Source organism: Nyctibius grandis, chromosome 1 (genome assembly GCF_013368605.1).
Source record: "Nyctibius grandis isolate bNycGra1 chromosome 1, bNycGra1.pri, whole genome shotgun sequence".
Lineage (NCBI taxonomy): Eukaryota > Metazoa > Chordata > Aves > Nyctibiiformes > Nyctibiidae > Nyctibius > Nyctibius grandis.
The window spans coordinates 9,018,845-9,041,281 of NC_090658.1; the positions used below are offsets into that span (position 1 = coordinate 9,018,845).

Sequence of the window (22,437 nt, forward strand, 5' to 3'; positions counted from 1 at the left end):
TTCCTTTCTCAGAACACCACTTCAGTACAGGCAGTAGATACACTTGGCTCAGGAATATACTGCTGAAGTCACAAAAACACTTCAAAATTAATATGGGTTAGATCATTTCCTCACTTAAACTGGCTTAATTCCCAACCCAATACCTGTTTTTCAACCATTTCAGCTACAGCATAGTCATGCCTTCAACAAGTAACTTCAGCAGTGGCTTTGTAATCAGCTTAATTTTGTAGCTGGCTACAAATTTGTAGCCCCACACTTAGTATAATCACACATTCTTGACTCTTCCCAGTGCCTCACTAGTGCTCATGCAATCATGTGGTCAGCCAGATCAGAAGGACGATTTGGGGTACAGTAATTTTTGGTGAGGTTATTTTCCAGTCACATTAGCTCCCTGATGCCACCACGCTTGCAGCCACAGAAATACAAATAGTGGCACAAGGGAGAGGTCAAGAAGGTACAGCTATGCCTCAACCAAATGTGAAACTGCACTTTGATACAGAAGTTCAGGCCTTGGCTCACTACAGTATTTGCAACCCTGCTCAGCAAAGCACACTGACTTGAGGCCTCAGTTACTATGGTGATGAGCATGGAATAAATGTTTATATATAATTAGATAAATTCTCCCTTCAAGAAAGAAGTTGTCCTTCTCACAGGCAGCTACTCATTTTTTTTTTAAACTAAGCAGATGTAAAAAAAAAAAAGTATTACAATTTTAAAGCTTAACGATCACCGTGATTTATTAGTAAGTTAATGATAATTTAAACCTATGGCAAGAATTAAAAAGCACATGAAAAATTAGTCAATGAAAATCCCATCTCTTCCGAAAACTAAACTGCTAAACTCCCTAGAGATGAAGTTAATGCATTGTTTTATACATTTTAGGTTTTTGCTTAAGAAAAGCAGGAATGATTAACAAAACTCTATCTCACTGTTTAATAAAGCTTAAGAAATACTTATTGGAATAAAAAAATGAATGTACAAGACCTTTTCTTCTATGCAATAACTAAACTAAATCACCCCTACTTGTAAAATATAAGCAGTATTTCCTAACTCTAAGCTTACTGTAAAAGCAGTAAGCTGATATAGACAAGTTAACTTAGTTGAAATGCTTAGCTCATAAACTCATAGCCAGTAGCTTACTTCCTTTTTCAAATTATTATGAATCAGTAATTACAGTGGAACCATCTGCCACAAAGATGAATATTCTGCTTAGGATTTTGCGGAACCCTTTGCCACAACATTTATGTACAACTTGGACTTTTTTTTGACTAAGAAAATCCAGTCCTAAAATGTGATCACTAGTCAATTTCCTTAGCATCTAAAATTGCTTTAAATTTAAGGAATACTAAATTCAGCGTAGACAAGATTATTTCCTAGGATCAATGACTATAAAAACTAATGACAAAACTAAACCAACCACTGAATTCCTCCCTGAAGAAAAACAAATAATTGGCAAAATGCAGCAGAAACATTGCCAGCTGATGAGCTGCCTCATTCTTTCCACTATGATGCCATCTGTTGCCAGCTCTTCCCTGTCCACATGCACTACACTCCCTCCAAATCTCAGCCTGACCCAGATCCAGCCCTGGTCTCAAGTCTGACAATGAAATCCAGCTTTACCCACTCGATGGGTGTCAATAACTACACCTGTGGTTGGAGGTGGTGCTTCGGTGACAGAGGGCAAGTAAAGAGGCTTCTACTCCCAGCCACTTATTACTGCTCTTTTCTTTCACTGAAATTTTTCTCCCTTCTCCCCAGTCTGCCAACATAACTGCATGTGCATTCACTCCCCAACCCAACTGTTGGAGTAATTAACTTTAGAAAAACTTCAGCTACGTAAAGTGTTTAAGCTAAGAGGGATAACATTTTAAGAACAGAGTTAGGAAGCAGCCACATGCAGGTTCATGCAAATAGATCATATGGGGGAAGCTTCCAGTAAGAAGGGCAAAACCAGCAGTGTATACTCTTCCTGCAGCACAGCAGGAACCAACGTACACACCTGGCATCTATCTGCACACTATAACCTAGTGGTAAAGAACAGTGAGACCTTAACCCTAATAAAATAATTGAATAACATTTAGTTATCCTTTACATTTAGGCTGTAAATTCCTCCAAGACAAAGACTTTCCCCTGTGCCTTGCACACAGTGTTGATACACAGGAGATAACAGGAAGATGTACAGCTGATCATGAAGAAGTAGAGCGTAATTCTGACTTGCTCTAAGAATAGGCCAAACGCCTTCCTCCAGTTCGCATGCAAATTTATTACTGAAGACAATGTGGGTATTTGAGGGAAGAAACTCAGCTTAGAATCTGAATACCTCTTCAGGGATCATCCAAATCAAAACCAGATCTTCTCAAACAGCAAGGTTTGCAGCATTAGCATCTTCCATCAAAGGATTGTTAAGTGACAAACATTTACATATTTATAGACGTGATCTTTGTTTTGATTGAGTATTTAACTATAGCTGCAGAGAGCAGCATGTTATTGCAAAAGGCAGTAACTAGATAATTAGGTCAAACTAAATCTCCTTTTATCCTTAAAACCCATGCATTACTATTAATTCACAAAATATTCATTTACATTTACAAGATAATCCATAGCAAGTGACCAGACATCCCCAACCATTGACACTAGAGCTATCAGTCGTGCTGAGAGCCAGGTAAATTGCTTATTGTACAGTTAAGCAATCTCAAAGTGGATTTCCTTATTAATACCTTTAATATTTTGTGTTGTTTTCAGACTTTTATGGTACACAGTCTTAGAGATCCTGTTTTCATTTAAACGTGAAACAGTAAAGAGTTTGGTTGAGTATCTTTACTTAAAAAACTGGATTCATCATGAATTTAGGCTGTAGTACTGAAACAAAGAAAATACACAGCTTTTAAGATTTTTCTCCCTTTTAATACCTGAAATTTTAATAGTCAGCTATTCTATCCCTTTTATGCAGATAATAAAAAAAATTCACCTGACAGTGTTAATATTACACTTTGAAACTTTTATAAGTCAAGGAGAATCTTTTTTTTTTTTTTTAAATAATTTTTCCTCTACAAAAAAAGTATTTAGGCTGGACATGTCAAGCAATGTTGGATTTACCATATTTGAGTATCAGGTACTTTTTTGTAGATATTTATGGATTATACTATGTAAATATCAATGCACATATAAATACACTAAGTATTTGTATAAGAATTTCTGAATCCTCTACCAAGTAGTGCTATTGCCTTTCAAAGAGGACATTTCAAAAGAGGCCTTAAAGTTTACATACCCACCTGATATAACTAGTGTGTAAGGTCACATAGCAAATGAGTGACCAATTTGGTGGTAAAAATCCTGTCTTTAAACTCAGTGGTTTGAAGAGAGTATTAGTGGAGGTGTTCCCAAAATGACACCCAGAAAAGCATGTACACCAAAAAACTTGTCTTAGACTTTAGGGTTAACACTTATCCACCTCACAGATGTTAAAGTGATTGATTTGTTAAATAGTTGTAGCAAAGAATCACTGTGGTCATGACTGAGGTTTGGCATCCCCAACTTTACAGGAAGCTTAAGTACAGAAGTGCTTAGTAATCTCACAAACCAGAATAGAAATAACAGGGTGTAAGCTACACTTTATGCAAGTAAGAACATCTGGACCTGTTCTGTGGTCTTCACCACTACAGCAGCAGGTGGGAACACATTACTACAGAATACATTAGGACACATTTGACCAAGGTGTGGTTCCTGAACAGAACCACACCACATGGGGACTGTGAGGATGCTGGAGAGCCTATATCCTAGCCCTAAGGGAGTGGGCAACAGTGGCCCACAGCAACAGCCTTTCATTGGTCTGCCCAGGGATTCAGCACAAGCTCCTATCTCAGTGGAACCAGACAATCCCTGGGAAACCATTTGCATCTCCTAACTGGAAGTTACCTGCAGAGTTCCCCCCAATCCAAACTCTCTCACAACAATTATCCCAAAACTGTCATGAGATACTCAGGAGAAGACTCAAAGCTGGCTACTCCTGAATGGAGATCTTGAGCAAATGCTTAAAGTGGCTACTATGATGCCAAGAACCATGTATCTTAAGCTTCCATTATATTTACCATGTGAGCAGTAAAATGTGCACTGAACGTTACTAAAATACCAATAAACTAAAGGACTTAGCACTGGGGAAGCGAGTTCGTTCTTAATCATTATACAAATCAGGTACTTAACTGAACACTGTACAAACAAGGTATATTCCCAAACCTGGAGTTACACTACTGCAAGTTTTTTTCTTTTTTGTTCTTTTTTATTATATTTTTTTAAAAATTCTTATACATATTTCACTTCACATTAACATGAATTAAAAGATGGCATAGTCCGTGGTTAAGTTGTATTTTAGGTCAGTTAAAGAACTCCCAAGAATCTAGTGCTTCATCCACAGATCCCAAGTGCTTTAGAAGATGACAGCTCTGACTGCTTCAGTGATGGATGTTTTTCATCTTAGTACCACAAGCTTTACAGGCTTTAGACATTCTCTGCTCTTTTCTAGCACCTTCAGTGGCCTTGATCAGGTACCAGCATTTCTTCTTTAAAAAGTCCATTTATAGGGTCACTCAAGACTCTGCAGGAACTGGGAGGCTCTGAAAGCAACACAGTTCAGATGTGGGGAAGTTCTTTGTTTTTATTTTTAAAACACTGCATACTCCACACAACTATTTCAAAGGCTCTGACCTCCCAAGGTTTGCAACAAACAGTTTCAGGCAATATCCTAAGGCTTCCGAGTGTTGACAACCAGGTTATGCTGAAAATGGTTATTTCCCTGGAGAATTCATCTAAAACATGCTCTATTTATTGCACTCAGAACATCAGTGCTTAAAACAAAATGAGTAGTCCACACAAGAAGGGCTGCAGGTTGTTCAACACAAAAGGTAGATCTCCATTTATGTGTCTGAGAAAGAGGAAGCCTCCATACACACTGAGCAAATTCTCTCACTGTACCACATGTGGGTACATCTGGCATGCTATGGATCAACGCTGTCCTGGTCAGCAGAGGGAGAAAGGGATTCACTCCCAGGAGGATTATATATGTGCTCCTCCTTCTCCCTAACAGCAGTCCTTCGCTCTTCCCTGACCCTAAGCTAAATCCAGTAGCAACTGCCACTGTATTTGATCAGCAGAAGTCTGGGTATGTATTCCCTGACACTGCAGCATTAATTAGTCCTTTTCATCCCAGGGTATGATTACAGGATGCAGGCACAGGGAATGAAAGCTCTCAGTTGCTTGCTACTTTCAGTAGCTCAAAGTATTGCTAGAGCTAGAGAGTTCATATCCAGCAGCGCAAGGCAGTATTGATGGTAGTATTTAGGTAGGATTTATTCTTTGCTACGTATGCCAAAATCAGTAAGTAGCGTGCTGCCTCAGCATGCCATGAGGGGTGTTTCTCAGAATGGTTTCTATTTGCAAGAGGGCCAGAACATAAACATTTCCCAGATATGTCCTACACTTTTAGCTCTGCTGGTTAGCAACAGGAAGGTAGCAAAATACTCCTGTGAGCACAAGTCAGGCAGAAAACTGCAAATTACATTGACCAAAAAGCCACTACATTGTTGTTTATTCTAGTCCATAACTGGTGTGAGCTATAACAGGAAAAAGACACTGACTGCAACTACACTAAGAAGGTTTGTCAGAATGGCAGTACTGTCTCTTCCACAGGGTGCTGTTACCTTGGGAATAGTGGGTCCAGCAGAACTGTATACAGCTCAGTAAATCTTTGTCCAGTTTCGACGCATGCAGTTGTAGTATTACTTAGTTAAAGGTAACATTACATGTTAGAGGTAACATGCTTATTACAACACTAAACAAGATTTTTTTTAATACCAAGATTTACATGCATTACAGAGCTCTCATGGCATTGTGAAGTACAGTTGTGTACTTCACCTGCCTGTGCATTAACTCTCCATTGCAATTTTACCAGCTATCCTTAAGCCTGCAGAAAGGGTCATGTAACAACTTCCGCTGAAAGGGAAAAAGACAAAGTTGAAGTTCTTTACACAACAATATGATTTTTTTCAACAGTCTCATCTCATTAGTATTATCCTAATAATGAATCATCTGCACTATTCTTTTCTGTGATACTGTTCTCTTAAACCTCTGTTTGGTTATTTATGCATAAACACATGCACCCAAGCCACAAAATGTTGAGTTCCCCACCAGCTGAAAAGCATTAGAAAAACTACTGGTTTTATTCTTCCTGACACAGACAAGGCTTACAGGAGTGGGTTTTTTTCACATTGAAGACAGCCTGGAGTCTCTCTTGTTGTATGATATATGCTGCTTAAACGAGGGGACAGCACATTTGAGGAGATTATCATCCAGTGGTAAAATTGTTTGGGCTCTAGTAAAATTCCAATGGTTGCACTTTATAGTACAAAATCTGAAGTTGTTTTCAGAGGGCAAAGCAGGCTGCAAAATAACATGCACGATTTCCAGAAAGCAGAATTCTTCCCTATTGACAGAGGGAAGAAAAATAGTACCATGTGACTAAGTCATCCAAAATTTCATAGTATTTACTTAGGAACTTCACTTTCATTATGCGTACCTTTTGTCTGCAGGAAGACAGAAGTAGTTGGGGGGAAGTCTGATATGAAAATATAAACAAATGTCTTTATTCTGACTTCTTAAGTCACCTCTGGAAACTCTGCAGGTCCTTCCAGAAAAGGAAAATCTCCATTTTTTCTTGTGGGACATTTCTTGTGGGGGAGTTCAGCAACAGCATGATTGATCAGAAACTAATGTTAAATCCACTGAAGTTATAAATCCATTCCACAACAAAAAGTAGATGGTACTTTGCCAAATAGGTAGGAGGCAGAAGCATCATGACTTACAGCGTACCACGGTAACAAGCTGCACATCATCCCTGGCAAGTGCCCCTTTTAATTAGGCAGTCTTTGCAACATGAAGGCCCAAAGACTTAAATCACACAAGATCTTCAGATTAACACAGATTAACAGCAAATCCAGCGAAGTTATAATTCCTGTGAGGGATTCTTTAACCTCTGTGCAAAGCAAGAGGTCCCAGCAGCTGTAATAACTCCGCACAAAAGAAGTTGTGGTCTTTTAACTGCTCTTTCTCTAAGGAAAGAGAGGATGCCAGGAAGCTAAATATTTTTATGATTCCTTAGGTGACCACACTATGCTAAAAGTGTAAAGACCAAGCATTCAGTGGCAGAATCTATCCCTTCCAGCATCAGGGTGAAAGGATAGAACCTAGGATGTCCAAACACTTTGGATTCAGGACCTGAACCTGCTTTATGGGAACAAAACACAGAATCCCCATCCAGCAGTGTGAGAGTAACTCCTCTCTTCTACTGAAAGCAGCAGAGCAGGACTGAATCTTCACACCCACCACCAAAGAGCTGACACGATTTTCTAGTCCTGTGCTGCAGATCCAGAATATCTGAAGACTACTATGGTAAGAAAAAGGCAATATCCAATGATAATCTGAACACTGACGGACAGGCACAGCTGATAGACTAGGTGCTTTGCACCTCATGAAAAGAGCATCACCAAAACCAGTTTCACCATGTCTAAAGCAGTAAAACCTGTCACAGCTATAGAAGTACAGGTAGTATTCTGTATTAGCACCAAATCAGTTCCTTCAGAGTTCTTAGATACACCTCTGAATTCCCATGGTAAAAAAATCATATCCTGTGGCAAACAGACCTAGTTGGCATATGGAGTTATACTCCCTCCTATTTCTCAAACAAACTACAAACCACACAGTCCTCAGTATATACTCCCAAGAAAGTGTCTGCCTGGAACAGAGAAACAGGGTGGAGAATCACACACACACACACACACACACACACGGTGCTTACCTCAGTGTGGTCTCATCTCCTCCGCTGAGGGGGCCTTGAACATTTACATGAATACACATGATCATGCTGCATCATGTTTTTCTTGAAAGCTCTAACAAGCTACTTAATTTTTCACACAGATGACAGCACTGTAAATGAAAACAGATTACATGAGCACTGAGATCATGGCAATCAAAGTCATCGAAAAATGCACAGCTAAGATGGATGCAATCTACCATATCATACCACAGACAGCATTTGTTAATGCAACTATTTTTCTCTTCCATGGCAACAAAAAGGGTTAATAGACACAGAACTTCACGCTACATTCATTAAACTCCCCACAACACATACTGATATGCTAAAAGGTACTCCACATGACAACATCTATTTTGATTAGTTTTGAAGGAGTTGGGTTACTTACTGGTATTCAGAATTTGTCCCCAACTCAAACTGACAGGGCATCAACAATGAAGCAATTCTCCAGTTTTGTCTCTGCCACAAGAAAAAGAAACAACAAATTAAGACCTTTTGGCATTGTTTCAGTTCAGACTCTGTTGTTTCACTATTAAATTATCGGTCTAGTTTGCTGCCTGAGTCATCACCTTCAGAATTTGTACTGGCCCGAACCTGAACCAGTCAGCCAACACATGACCAGAGATAAAACAGGTACCACCTTAAAATAATTCAAGTGATTGTTTCCACAAGATTGAAGTTACATACATTAATAGCTCATTAATATCCTGTGCAGGCCAATCTCTACTGCCTAATCAGTTACTGCAGGAAGATAAGAACTTCACAAGTCACACCAATACCCGTGTATCTTGAGCAGAGTTAAAAGCAATAAGGCTTTACAACAGTGGTAGACAAGCACATCAGTGAAAAAAAAAAAAATCAAACACTATCCATGCTTGCAGCACTTACCTCCAGTTGTTGCAAGGTCTTTGAGCAGTCAGCCCACAGATCAGAGTTCCCCAGAACAAACCTCTTCAGAAAAAAAGCAGCCAATTATACCAGCCCTAGCTACAGCTGGATGCCATCAAGAAATCTTATCAGCTGCTAGGCAAATAAGATCACTACATCAAATTATTATGCAAACAGCAGAGTCTCAAGAAAAATGTAACCTTTTAGACTCAATCTTTCTTGCAAATTGTTTCCATATATTTGCTCAGCAGAGAGCTATCTGATACAGTGATACCACTACAGGCACAGGGTCAAATATACAGAAAGCATTTTTTATCCCCAGTTTATCCTAGCCAGAACTGGCAGTAAGACCAGGAAATCAGAAGACCACTCTTTATAACCCAGTTAAGAAAAAAAAAAAGTTTCATGCAATGATTTTTCGATCTGTGGATTCGAGTCCTTGGGGGCTATTAATGACCACCAAGAACTGAAATGGGTACCCAAAGAAATAATCCCACTATCAGGACATGTAATTCACACCACCTTGGGCAGCAAGATCCACAGATGCATTTACAACCACTCTGTTTCAATAAATGCACATATGCTAGAGACAACTATACATCTGCACTTGCTCTAGCAATTTGAAATCCAGCATCCTGCAGCAATGCAAAATGAACCAATGGGTAACCAAAAATCACTCAACCTACAGCTTCACAAGGCTTCTGTGGCCCATGCTGTTCTTCTAGGCTTAAGGAGAGTCCTGTTCTTAATTTTCTAGGTAAAGAGAGCAGTGTTCCCCTGCATCCCTATTCCTTTCATTTAATCATTTTTTCATCTGTGCCTTACTGGATCAAGAAATCTTATCAGCTCTCCTCCCAAATCTTGGCAATTTATACATGCTCTCACAAATATGCAAGAAAATAAGGGCAGACTCCCTTTCATTTCTTTCAACTGAAAAGACAGATGTAGGTGTAAGAGAGATACAATGAGAGGCACTTTATCTTTCCAACTGTTTGTCAGTTCTAGTCAGTATTGTATCTTTAGATTTGCTTATTATTCTACCTGTTATTACAAATGAAATGACATTAATAAATATGGTGCATTGGTTTTACAAACAGAGTTCAGGACCTGCACTAATAGGGCAATTCAACCATGCTGAGAAAGAACAGTTTTCATTTTTATCTAAAAAGGCTTCCTCTTTTGCTGATAAAACACAGCTTCCCCTACCCACTGTAGCTGAAAGCACTTTCCCTCGACACCAGTTCATAAAAGGGGGCTTTTTTTTTTTTCCTTCTAGAGCACTAAAGAAGAATAAGAGTGTATTTATTTTTATAAAACACTACTGGAGCCCATAAGAACATGCATATGCTTAAAAATCATATCTTTTCAAGCTTTACTGCACTGTTCCAAGAGTCTACCTGCTTTGCTGGGAAAAGCTGCTTACAGCCTGTTAAGGGTCAGGGCAGAAGATTATTTAATTAGGTGGCAGCCCTCACCCTGGGTTAACAGAGAGGGGAATGCTCCATACAAGTTGCATCCAGCTACCTTTGTGAGTAAGGGATGTTTATATGCAGACCAGCACAAGGCAAGACAAAGAAGGATATGCTCAGGGAACCAAAGACACATGCTATATTAAAAAAAAAAACAAACTCAAAACTTAGAGACAGATAAGGCATCACAAATAGCACTTCAAAAGAAGCATGCTATGAAAAGAACTGCAGCTAGAGTCCAGACACATAAGCAGGAGCATGGAAACTGTTTTCCAGACATTAGGTCAAGCACTATGCAAGCCACATCATTATTGTTAATAACACTGAAGAACCCAAACAGGTATATCACATACCCATTTATTTATCTGTAGTTAAAACAGCTTCCAATTTCATGGAGATACCTCTTTATCCTAGTTTGAATGATTGTAATTATACTGCAAGAGGAGCTTTACTAAAACCAGAAACTGACAAAACACAGCATTTTCTGAAACTTACTCTAAAAAAAATTCCACTATCTATATTTGCAAAAATACTAGTCAGAAATACAGATAATACAATGCCAAGCGTTAAATGCAAGTCATGGTTTTCTACAGACTTATCTACACACTAACAAATGCCATCTTGTATTTTTAACTTCTTTTAGAAGTCAGATATAAGAAAAGTGACTTTGACACATTTGCACAACAGAAAAAGGAATTAAAAATTAACTAGCTCATCTTTGTACTGCATCTAGAGGTTCAAAACTACTAGCAGTGACATAACTGCATTACAAAATAAAAATTATATTTTCATAAATTATTGGCTGTCTCTACTTGGAACTTAAAAAGGTAGCAATTAAGGTATTGTGTTCCTCATTTCTGTTTATTTTAGTCCCATTACATTATGCAACGGAAATTCTAGCCATATTCAACTTAATTTAGCTGATTTTACTCTAGATTTGCATCTGCTAGATAATGCTGTAGTGACAGAGATGTAAGCAGCAAGACTGTTTTACACCAGAATTTTTTTCTTTTCTAGATCTTAAGTTTTTGTTTTGTTTTTTTTTTTTGTTAGAGTCTAGTCAGTTTTAATATACTAATTTTCAGTGAATCATAGAATCATTTTGGTTGGAAAGGACCTTTAAGATCATCTAGGAATGTTTTATTCCTAGACATCCTAGCAACTAGAATTCCCCCCGAAAAAAAAAGATGAGTTATCCTAGCCACCTGTATCTGTTAATAAGAAAAGGCAGGAAATTCCTTCCCTGGATCAGACCATTTTACCACATATAACCTCTCACTATGGCCAGGCCCAGGTTCTTACCAGCAAGGCTTTTTTTTCTCTGATTTGCTATTAACTCAAAGCTTACAGTTATGCATTAGTGTTTGTTTGCTTTCTTCTGGTGCAAATTACCTTTTGCTCGCCACCACTTAGTTTCACTCATCACCATGCTCTTCACTTACTCATTTTGGCTAGATTCTTCTGTGCAATCTCCCTAATCCACTCTTCATTTTTCCTGGTCTAGCTCACCCCTTTCTGCAGATATGAGGGCATGCTGAATATCAGTTTCCGAGCAGAACCTTTGTCAGTCATTAACAGTTTCTAAGAACTGCACATTTATTGCTGTGCTTTCTTTCAATCTTCTAGATGAGAACTTCTAATCTGTTCTGGAACTTCATGGTCACCCTTTATTTATCCAGTTTCCTGAGCAGGCTTCTCTATAGGAGATTCCCCATTCCTCTTAGCATTTTTGCATCAGCATTTCATTTCAAGATTCCAGGTTTTTCCAGGAACTCTTAAGGTAACCTTTTCTAGCCTTAGACCAGCTCAGACTCCCACAAACAGGGCAACAGTGATGAGGCAGTTCCTTTTCCAGAAGAAGCTGAAGGGAGAGGAAATTACCATTTTAGACTGGAAAGCCCATGCTCAGCTATGGTCCTAAAAAAATAACCTGGTTTTAAAGTAATAATCCAGTCTCCCCTTCCCCCACAAATTAGGTTGCCATTCACCTTGAACTTGGCAGGATTGATTTGCATTTCCCTGGCAAAGCATCTAACTATTGTGAGCCAAATAGCAAATGCCTGAAAAACAACATCAACATGGTACTGAATCTTCTCTCTGGCAGCATTAACACAGCAATATTTTATACGTAATTATTATTTTCACATCACCACTTCATTTGTCACAGTGTTATGCGCTGTGTCATGGTGCTCCAAAATAAACACATTCAGCAGAGCAAGCACAGAAAGAAGGGCAAAAACAGCAAAGGGAATGTGAAATCAACCCATCTTTACTCACTATTTTACTTTACCCTTCACAGAGGTTTTTAAAGGTGTCATCTGGCCTACTTAAAACTTTACAATATATAGAGATCACTCCCTGAGGGTCAGCCTTACGCAAGCAACTACATTGCCCTAAATCTTGCCTCAAAGGGGTTACTAAGGCTACATATTTCATCTTAGTTTGCATTCAACTGTATCATTTTGTTTTATAAACTATCCAAGGTACAAAGCATTAACTACCAGCATGAAACCACAAACATACATGTAAACACTTTTAAGAATTATCTCACCACAGCACAATTCCTTTAGTTCTGTATAACTAACTATGAACACTACTGAAACAAAATACCCTAAAATCTGTTAAGTACTGAGCACCTTCCAGCCTGGATAGCCTCTTGTAATATAATATTGAAAGCCTGAGTAAAGTAACAGCCAGAACATAAAAAGAGCAGGCACCACTCATAGCCACACTTCCCAAGGCCCACCTGTACTAAGCTTTCTCCCTACCTGGAGTTTTTTTTTCTTTTGCAGAGAGCTGAAGTAACACAAGGAGCAAAAAGGAAGCTAGAGAAGCAAGGGCTCCAGCAGTACAGCTTATGAAACAGCTGAACGGGACCTGCCTAAGCAGAGGGTGTGTGGGAGAACAAGTACAACCAGCAGCTCTAACAGCCCCTGGAGCACCAGGGAGAATCTTTCCCTAGGCAGAAGCCTAAGGGAGCAGGCACGGGCCCAGCTTGGGGCAACACTCAACGCCCAAGGCCTTACAAAATGGATCTCCTGGCAACAAAGCAGCCCCCCACCCCAGACTCCCACATGCCAACCCTCACAGAGCGTTCCCGCCGCTCTCAGAGACCCCAGCAGGGCCGCCGCGGCCACTCCCGCCTCCCTACACCCCCACACCCCGCCCGCCCTCACCCCGCCGCCATTTTGTACTCCCTTCCCTCCCCCGCCTCGTGGGCTGACGTCACGGCCGCGCCCCGCCCCCTCCCGCGAGGGCGGGGCTCGGCGCGGCGGGTGCCCGGATGCGGGAGGCTCCGCCCCCGCTCCCGAGCGTTAGCGCCGCTCGCGCCCCCTCCCTCGTTCCCTGCGCGGCGGTGCGGGTCAGCGCGAGCCAGTGCCGCAGTGAGGGGAAGCGGAGCCGGGGTGAGGGGCAGCAGCGGGCCCGGGGCGCGGCGGCGGCGGCGCTGAACACGCACAGCGAGGCCGGGGCTCGGTAGATTTAGCTGCGGGGGAGACGCCTGACGCCCACCCGCCGCCATGGTGAGGAGCCTCCTTCCTTTCCCCTCCCCTCAGAGCCCCCCGCTCCCGCCCTGTCGGAATATTCCAGACCGGGCCGGGCCGCGGGGCCGTTGCCTCGCCCCCCCCACCCCCGCGGCCTGGCCCGACCGCCGCTCCGCCTCGCTGCTGCTGCCCTGCCTCTGACCCGTCTCCTCCGCCTCCCGCCCCTGAGCCGTCCACGTCCTCCCGCAGGCGAGCGCCTCGCTGGGCTTCCCTCTCTTTTTCTCTCTCCCTCTGGGCCGCCGCTGTGGCCGCCCCGCGCCTCTCCCCGGGGGCACATACGTCCCCCCGCTTCCCCTCCGCCGCCCACGGCCGCCGTGCGCCCCGCTGCCTCCCCGCCTACTCCCTCCGCCGCCTCTTCCCCCCTGCGCCGCGGCAGAGCTCGCAGGGCTCGGCCCTTCCCTTCCCCCTCTTCCCACCTCGCTCCCCGGCACCCCCTCACCTCACCCCCGTCTCCAAACGCCGCCCCCCCCACCTCCATCCCCTCAGACCGGCGGTTCGCGTTCCCGGGCCTGCGCTTCATCTGTTTTCCAGATGTACCAGCAGCGCCCGGCATTTTGGTAGCGGTGTCTTGTCGGGGTTGTTTTGTAATCTCAATAGGGTTCCCCCCCACCCCCGCCCTTGGTGCAGCAGCGTTTTTCTGTTCATGTGCAGACCAGAAAGCTGTAATGCACGTAGCCCATGGCAGGGAGACGGGCTGAGATAATGTATACTTTAATTGGTTCGGGTTTAGAAAGCTGACACTTCAAATATCATAGGCATGTGGGTTTTGAGACTGCAGGAAAGAAGGTATGCGGTATGTCCAGGTGTGTGTGTTTGAGTTGCTCTGTTTTTTAAATCATGACGATTTAAATTTCCCTTTTACTGCCGTGAAATTAACCCAGAGATACAGTGTGGAGTCCTGTAGTATTTTACGTCGACACTAGGGGTGTCTCCTGCTTTCCACCGCTGCCAAGAAATCAACGCCCTTATTTAATAAACATTTATTTTAGCCTAAATTATCCAGTACCCTGGCTGCAGGAAGATGCTGGCAATATTTTGGTTTTATGGCTGGAGAAATATAAGTGGTTTAAACTTTTTTGTTCTTAACCCCTTAAGAGCAAGGCCAGCTGTTTATCATATTTCACATCAGACCTCACAGGGCCTGGGAGCCAAAAATGGGTTTCCTTTTTATATTTAAGCAGGGGATTGCAGTCTTTCTTTTAAAAAATAAAGTTCTAGCAGAAACTGATGCACCATGCTCAGACCGTCTTTGCGTGTACGCTTTAATGGCTGTTAGAGGTGCATTTGGAGAAATATTTTGAAATGTATAAAGGTTTGGTTTCAGTTGGGGACTAAACCAATGTGTTTACGGAAGGCCTTCACGCAGTCTTGGCGTACATTAAGACTGAGAAAAGAAGGCTCATGTTTTGAGAAAAGGTATTAATGAAGTTGTGACTTAAAAAAGTTATGATTAGAAATTATGCCATGGTTGCAATACTGCTAATTGCTGTGACTATATAGATGAACAGTGATCATATTCCACAAAACTGTTGTGCTCATAGTGCTGTTAGTTGGGTGTTCTGTGAAAATTTTGTTCTCGGACTTGCCTGGTGAGATATGCTAACATGCATCAAAGGAAATAAAATGTTATTTAACCATGATGCCCATGTGTGTGTTAGTGACCTGTAATGAACCGGACTTTCATGTATGATTAACTTTGATTATTTTTTCCCTCCATTCTGTTGTAACTAAAGCTGTCCTAGCATCTTTTGGTGGTACAATCATGTTGATTATTACTTTGTGACTTGTTGAACAGTATTTGTGTATGATCGATTGCAATGTGTAAATGCAGATGCTGGGGAAAAAAGGCATGCTGGATATTATCTCTACCAGTAAAAGCGTTTGTTTGCTCACATAAGCAGTAACACCACCAGGAGAGTTTTCACTGCAGCTGCATCAGTACTCTGGTTCTGATAACACCTGATCTTAGGTGCCTTGTAGTCTGAAAACCAAGCTAAAACTAAACAGTGGATAAACATAAAAAAAAATTAAGTTGCCATTCTTTTTACTGACATTACCCTGTGGATGTTTTCACTGAAAGAGTTCAGTTTTAATGAAGAAGTAGAGTAGACCTTATTTCACCCTTTCTTTTATTAGAATAGAGCCATTCTTTTTCCCAGTTTGGAGTAACATTTCTTTTGTGCTCTTCCAGGACCAGAGAGCTGGCAGTTACAGTGCAGAAAGAAGTGCATGTATTGTTGTGTTCATAGTAGGTAGCTTAGGATAAAACATAAACATCTAGTGAGTCAAAGAATGTAGTTCTGGATGTTTTGGTATAGCCAGTTCTAAAATAATCTACCGGGCAGAGCGTAAGATGATGAGTCCATTACATAATGCTAGAAGTAATGTTGATATGCTATTTCTGTCAGAGTTGACTTAGCAAGTTTTTCCTATGAGTAGTATTTTCTAGGAAAAAGTAAATAGCACAGATAGATGCTATTAAACAATCTGGGTTTTGGATAGATGAATTCTGTTTTCTTGGGATGGTATGCATTCTGGTTCATATCCAGCTAGTTCCAGGACAGAAGACACAGAATTCCACAGGAGTCTCCCAAACCATGTTATGTTGTGCACCAGTTTTCTTAGCTAGACTCTATTCAGTTGTGTTGACTCACTGTACTTCAGTAGTGGTGCTTCTGGTGCATTTTCTCCAGCTGAAGCTGATCTAACACTGTTTCTAAGTTACTGAAGCCACGAACCACCAAAATGTTTTTTGCAATAAACCAAAAAAAAACCCCAAAAGTCCATCTTGAATCATTGTTTACTATTTAGCAGGGAGGGTATTAAATGAGTTGGTTCTTAGCTGAAGAAAAAAACTAGTTACTTCATTACCAAATCATAATTTCACTGCTATCATTACAAACATCTGAAGAGTCAGTTGAGTTTTGTAACAGGTGGCAGGAACTGAGAGACACTCACATGGTCTGTCTTACGTCTTACAGCCTACTGGTGGTCTTCTGCTACAGGTGGAATAACTGATCTAGGATTTGAACTGTGAAGCTCATGTGTAGGTCTTAAGTATTTTGTAGGCTTGTTTAAGCCAGTTTGTTTAATAAAAGTTTTCATTTTGGAAGTAGTTTTCAGAGGCATAGTTTAGAGGCCAATTCGAATATGCACATTTACTTAACTCTGTGATCTACAAAGGAAGACAGATCCTATTAATGTAGGAGGAAAGAGTTTTTAAAAAGTAATTATATTTTTTCACTGTTTCTGTAGTAGAAGTAGAATTCTGTCTTTATATGGCTAAACTATTAATTTAACAATAAGAGTGAAAATTGAGTAGTTTAAGGGAAAATGGTTTGTGGTGGGCATGCCTCAGGAGCTTCAGAATATTCATCTTCTAAGACATCTGACTTAGCACTAAAAGGGAAGCTTTAAAGGAGTGAGATTAATAACATCTAATTGTTTTTTTATTCATATCTTAAAGGAGATGGGACTATCTTCTGTTGGTCAGTGCCAGAAAAGGAGGCTTCAGTAATTCTGGTATTGCTGGGGAAACAAATGAGGCAGAAATGAACATTTTAGGGCCAAACCATTTCTTGGTCTGCTTCTGCCTCTTCATTTCCCTCATTTTTGTATGTCAGAAAGACATACAAAAAGTTGTTAAGGTGTAGCCAGGCTACTATAAGAAAATTATTTATCAGTTTTGATTGTCAGAATACATACTTTCAAGAAGAAATGAATCTAGCAATGAAGATCTTAGAGCTTTCTTGCAGCTGGGTGTTAAATCAGTGCTTACTTGGCAGTGTTGCAGAAGGAATAGCTTTTTTTAATTGTAGGCATGCTTAATAGTGTAATTCATAAATTGCATTTGCATAAGATTTTTCAACATTGCTTTGATTTTCTTACTTGTAAAAGAATTCTTTTGCTTTCCCTGCACTTTTTTTACTGCCTTTGTTTAGCTGAGTTTTGTTAAAGAAAATTGTATCCTCTCCTGAAATGTTGTAAGTCTGAATGGTAGTTGAGCATGAAACTGTTAAGACTTTGGTTTAGTTATATGAAATGGTGACCAAAAATTGTCTTCATAGGAAAAACTTTTTTTGTAATTTGAGCTAATATATGACCTCTTGAAAGCAGTTTGCTCTTGCTTTCCTTGCCCCTCCTCTTTCCTCCCAAGCCTGTTCTCCCTGCTCTGGATAGTATCATTTGTGAATTTCTAATCGGAAGAAAAATTACATTGCACTGTTCTCTGTTGATTAGTGGCCAATTAATTTAGTGACACATTTCCCTATTTTCCATCCTTTCCTTCTTCTTTCCTATATGTTTTTTCTCTTTTCCTAAGCTTGTTTATTCCTGTGTGTTCCCTACAGAAGGACCGCAGGGGCAAAGGGGGCTGGCTGTTCCATGCTGCCTACATGCTAGCTCTTTGCCAGAATCATCAGCAGAAATAGGGAAGGTGCTACTGTGTGATGTCCTTGTCATGATCAAACTCCTCTGCTTCTGGAGGAGCGAGCACTGCAAGGACGGGGGAGTAAAGATTGGCGTGATGGGGAAGGAATGATGAGAAGCATGGATCTACGTCAAAAGAGAGGAGTGAAAAGTGCTTATGCTTAAAGGTTACGCAGTTGGAACCTTGTGGAAAATAAGTATCTGGTTTTACTTGCATGCGCCTGTTAATTAAAACAGAAAAAAGTCGGAACTCCTGGAAACTGTTAAGAATTTTATTGGCTGACTTGATTATATAAATTACTTAAACATGTTCTTTCTTTCCCAAAGACCTAAGAGTTTTATCTCACCTTGCTCTTGCGAAGCTGGTAAATATTGTCCTTGTTCTACAAATGAAAAAGGTTGAGGTCATGACAGGGTAATAACTTATCCAAAGCCCTTTTTATTGTTTAGAAGTTAACATTAGTATGTGGTGTCAGAAATGGATAATGAGTTTGTAGCTCTGAAAATAAATAAGAAGTCTAAATCAAATTAGCTGCTACAGATTTTGAGGTCTTGGGGCTGATGAATTATTGGAGTTAGAATGCAGCTACTAGAAAACATGCTGTACGCTGTCTGTGTGGCTTAAGGCGTGCGATGGTGTGCAGTGGTTGAAAGCTTGGTTGTACACTGCCTTCTTTCAACATCTTTGTAGCATTGTGTTAGCCACTTAAAGTGACTTCTTTTAGAGATTACACCTGGAAATGGGCCTTTTACGTCCAATAAAAGCTATTCAGTTTCTTCTATGTCAGTGGCCTAAAGTAATCTTGACACTAGCAGTTGGAGAAAGGTGTGTTACAAAGATCGCCTTAATGTGCTAAATGAAGTGGGACAGACTTGGATATGGACCAATGTCTTTTAATCTGGAATAGGTAGATCGTTCAGTATACCAATTCAAGTATCTTGGGAATGTTTTCACTGCTGTTTTCCTGGATCGATGATCAGGGAGCTTAAATGACTTGAAATTCATAATTTTGTAATGATTTAAGTATAAGACTAGAAGCAATAGATTCTGATTGACGTATGATGTAGCTAGATTATTTTGGTCACTATTTGAAATACTATATTTCCTTAGTAATATTGAGATAAGTTTAACCTGGTTAAACTTAAACTATGGCTTGTCTTCCTATTCAGGTCTGTTCTATATAATTTGAATGGCAAAAGTCTGTGGAGAGCTGTGGGGTTTTTTTAAAGTTTCAGGTGTGTCTAAGACTAAAACCACATTTTTCATGTGAAGTAATTTTTAGTGACAGTTCTTTTAAATAGGCAAATGTAATCTTGACATTTTATGTAGTTTTCTAAATGTGTAACTTGAAAATATTAATTTGGTAATTATACTTTATTAGGTCTTTTCCACATACAAAAAGACCATTAAAATGTTTTATATGTTGCTTTTAGATTGTACCTAGCACAGCCACAAGCACATTGTTACTTTAACTGCTTGGGTAGACTATGTAGATGGTGCAAAACAGGCTGGAGACTATATCTGACTTGCTTGTAACTTGACAGCGAGTTGGCCCTGCTATTGATACTCTGTTCCACAAATAAGGAAGAATCCCATGCGATATAAATAATAACCCTTAACTGCGTTAAAGAAGTCTCAGAAACTCTTGAAATGCTTTGGATTAAAGGACAGCATTGCTCATGAACTGCCAATAAAAATCTTGGCTTCCAAGCTGTAAACAGGTTGTGCCAGTTAATAGGCTCAGGTGAATATTTGTGAAGTCTGTGTTGATGGACATTTTTAAGCAAACTGTTAAGGCAAAGAACCGGAACTCCCCCCGTAAGCTGATACTGTGCCTATTTTAAAAAGCTTATGCAGTCAGCTTGAAGTTCACAAACACTTTATATCGTTGTCTAAGTTAGGTAAAGTAGGAATTAAAAAGATGTAGTAAGACGTTTGTTAGTTGAAGAACTTCAGTCAGAATCTGGGAGGGGCAGGAGAGGGAGGGATGGGGTAACAAATAGGAAGGACAGAAATGAAGGCCAGGGTTAATATGTTTCTGGGAAGAAACCCAGCTACTGGAAAAGTGGATTCAGCTGTGATTCTCACAATAATATAATCTTAGGATAATCTTTAAATGCTGTGGAACTTCCTTTCTTCCTCTGGTATATTTGTGTCAAATATGGAGGCTTTTTACTCTTTATCTTAAGCAGCTGGGAACTTTGGGAAGGAAGACCTTAGCTACAGTACTCCTCTCTACCCCTTCTCTGTTGTCACCCTGTGAATAGCTCCTCTGAGTACATCTATCAGGTGTTTTGGTTTGGTTTTTTTTGCAATAGGAAAAGACAAAACTGTTGTTTCACTGCTGACTGTGTAGGTTCTGAATAGCATCACTGCTGAAGTTGAAAGAAGTCTCTTGAATTCCCTCTGGTGAAGGATACTATGGCTAGCAGAGAGGACTTTAAAAACAGGGGTTTTTTTAAATAAACTCCATGGATATGACTTTAGACCTGAGTTTATGAAGGAGAACTCATGTACTGTGGAGGCATGATGACTAAACAGCTTTTTCAGTGTTGTGTATGTAATGATGTTCCCTTGGGGAAGTTTAATTTAGTATTGAGCCACTGCTTAACAGGCTGAGCACCTTGGTGTCTGAGCAGTCATGGGTCAATTTTGCTGATAACACTGAAGGAACACTTCACAGATTTCACAGATAAAAGCTTGATTGCATGTAGATCTGCTAACAAGTCCATTAAAAATCCCATGGTACATAGGAGAACCTCTAAACAGCAATAACAAAAAAATGCCACAAATTAATAAATAGACTTAGTTTTTATATTTCACTTCAGTGGACTATCCTAGCACTCTAATCACTGTTCTTCATAGGGGTATCTAGTAAAATATCTGTTCCATACTTATTCTTAAACTTTTTCAGGGATTCTTATAAAAATGATGTTAGTTTTCCTGAAGTATTCTATTCAGAACACTGAGTTTGGTTATTTTAGTAATAAGATTAAAGCATTTACATTGGGTACTGCTGGTGTTAGTTTTTTATTTCAGTGCATTGAAAAATCAGATTAATGATAAATGTAATTTATAAAATATGTAAAGTTAGTAAGTTGGAATCTTGTGTTGTCTTGAATGAGAGTGAAACTTTAGTGTTGGTGTGGCTGAGTTTGCCAGAGTTCAATTCTGAAAAATTGCCTTTTGCAAGGCCTTGAAAAAATGAACAGTGAGCTAGAAGGTGGCCAAATTCCCTTTCCTGGTGAGAAAACAAAAAGTCACGTGAGTAAAAGGGACTAAAATTGAGGGGAAGTAGAAGAAGGTGGTTTAAGGTTTAGGCATTGTATGTAATGATATAGCAGTACTGTATTGCTCTATAGTGGGGGGCAGAGCAGCTGAAGATTCCAGAAAAATGGGGAAGATTTGGTTTGAGTGAGAGAGTGGGTGATTTTTAGCAATAGTTTTACCTTGGCTACTTTCTCAGAAGTATCGTTTAGCATCTGCGCAGTGTCATGAATGTTTTGTGAAGTCAATCCATGTTACCTAGCATCTCACAAAGGGCAGTTAAAACACTTACTTTAAAATTAGATGTGTTGATTGATTCGCAGTTCATATTACAGACTGGTGTACAAATGTATATATATTATATGCTGCCTTTAAGGTTTTCAAGCAGTAAATTTTTGGAAATAACAGCCTGTGAAGAGATAAGATGGGAGGTAGCAGAAAGATGGTACCCTGTGGTTCTGTGGGCAGATTGTGTATGTGTGCACAGTTGTGTCAGTCCTTGGGGGATGGATGGAGCTACTTGTCCTGTGCTGTGGAGTAGAATGACTAGATTCTTGATTGTGAACCTCCGGAGTGACTGGTAATTATTACTGGAAGTCACTGAAGCTTTGCAGGGGTGCATCTACTTGACATATTTTGGGACCTGTGGACCCTTGAAATAGCAGTAATTTTTCTAATGCTGCTTTGTGTGTACTTTTATGCTTGTTTTTATGTACATTTACAACTTAGGAAAATTTACAGCTCTTCAGGACAGCTGTTTTTAATTGTATTGCTAGTTACAGCAATTAGTAAGCTTTGATTTCTGACAGGATGAAGGAATCTTTTCTTTGGCAAGTGCTATGAATCCTTACCAAAAATAATGCTAACATCTGTAAGTAAATGAGATTTTGTATTCAATTCTTCAAACATTTGACATATGATTGTTTATAAGCTACTGAAACTGGGTTGGAATTCTAATTTAATCTTTTGAGTACCGTTTTA

The 22,437-nt window shown here is 40.1% G+C and overlaps 1 protein-coding gene and 1 long non-coding RNA gene across 5 annotated transcripts in view; one reads left to right on the forward strand and one right to left on the reverse strand.

The window, feature by feature from the left end:
• Nucleotides 1-4,290: 4,290 nt before the first annotated feature.
• LOC137665162 (uncharacterized) lies at nt 4,291-13,331 on the reverse strand. Of its 4 annotated transcripts, none has more exons than XR_011048452.1 (10): nt 12,987-13,331; nt 11,611-12,079; nt 10,572-10,682; nt 8,750-8,812; nt 8,250-8,320; nt 7,847-7,974; nt 6,569-6,719; nt 6,241-6,475; nt 5,942-5,985; nt 4,291-4,610 (listed from the first exon to the last, which is right to left on the reverse strand). It is a non-coding gene; the product is annotated as an uncharacterized lncRNA (long non-coding RNA). The 4 variants fall into 4 exon arrangements; XR_011048466.1 differs by having other exon boundaries at nt 5,908-5,985; XR_011048456.1 differs by lacking the exons at nt 6,241-6,475; nt 6,569-6,719.
• Nucleotides 13,332-13,502: 171 nt separating this feature from the next.
• The window catches only part of PPP3R1 (protein phosphatase 3 regulatory subunit B, alpha), a 41,357-nt gene continuing 32,422 nt past the window's right edge, over nt 13,503-22,437 (forward strand). The window contains exon 1 of the mRNA XM_068403912.1: nt 13,503-13,739. Coding sequence (XP_068260013.1) covers nt 13,737-13,739 — 3 coding nt within the window. The 5' untranslated portion in view covers nt 13,503-13,736. The remainder of the gene's footprint in view (nt 13,740-22,437) is intronic.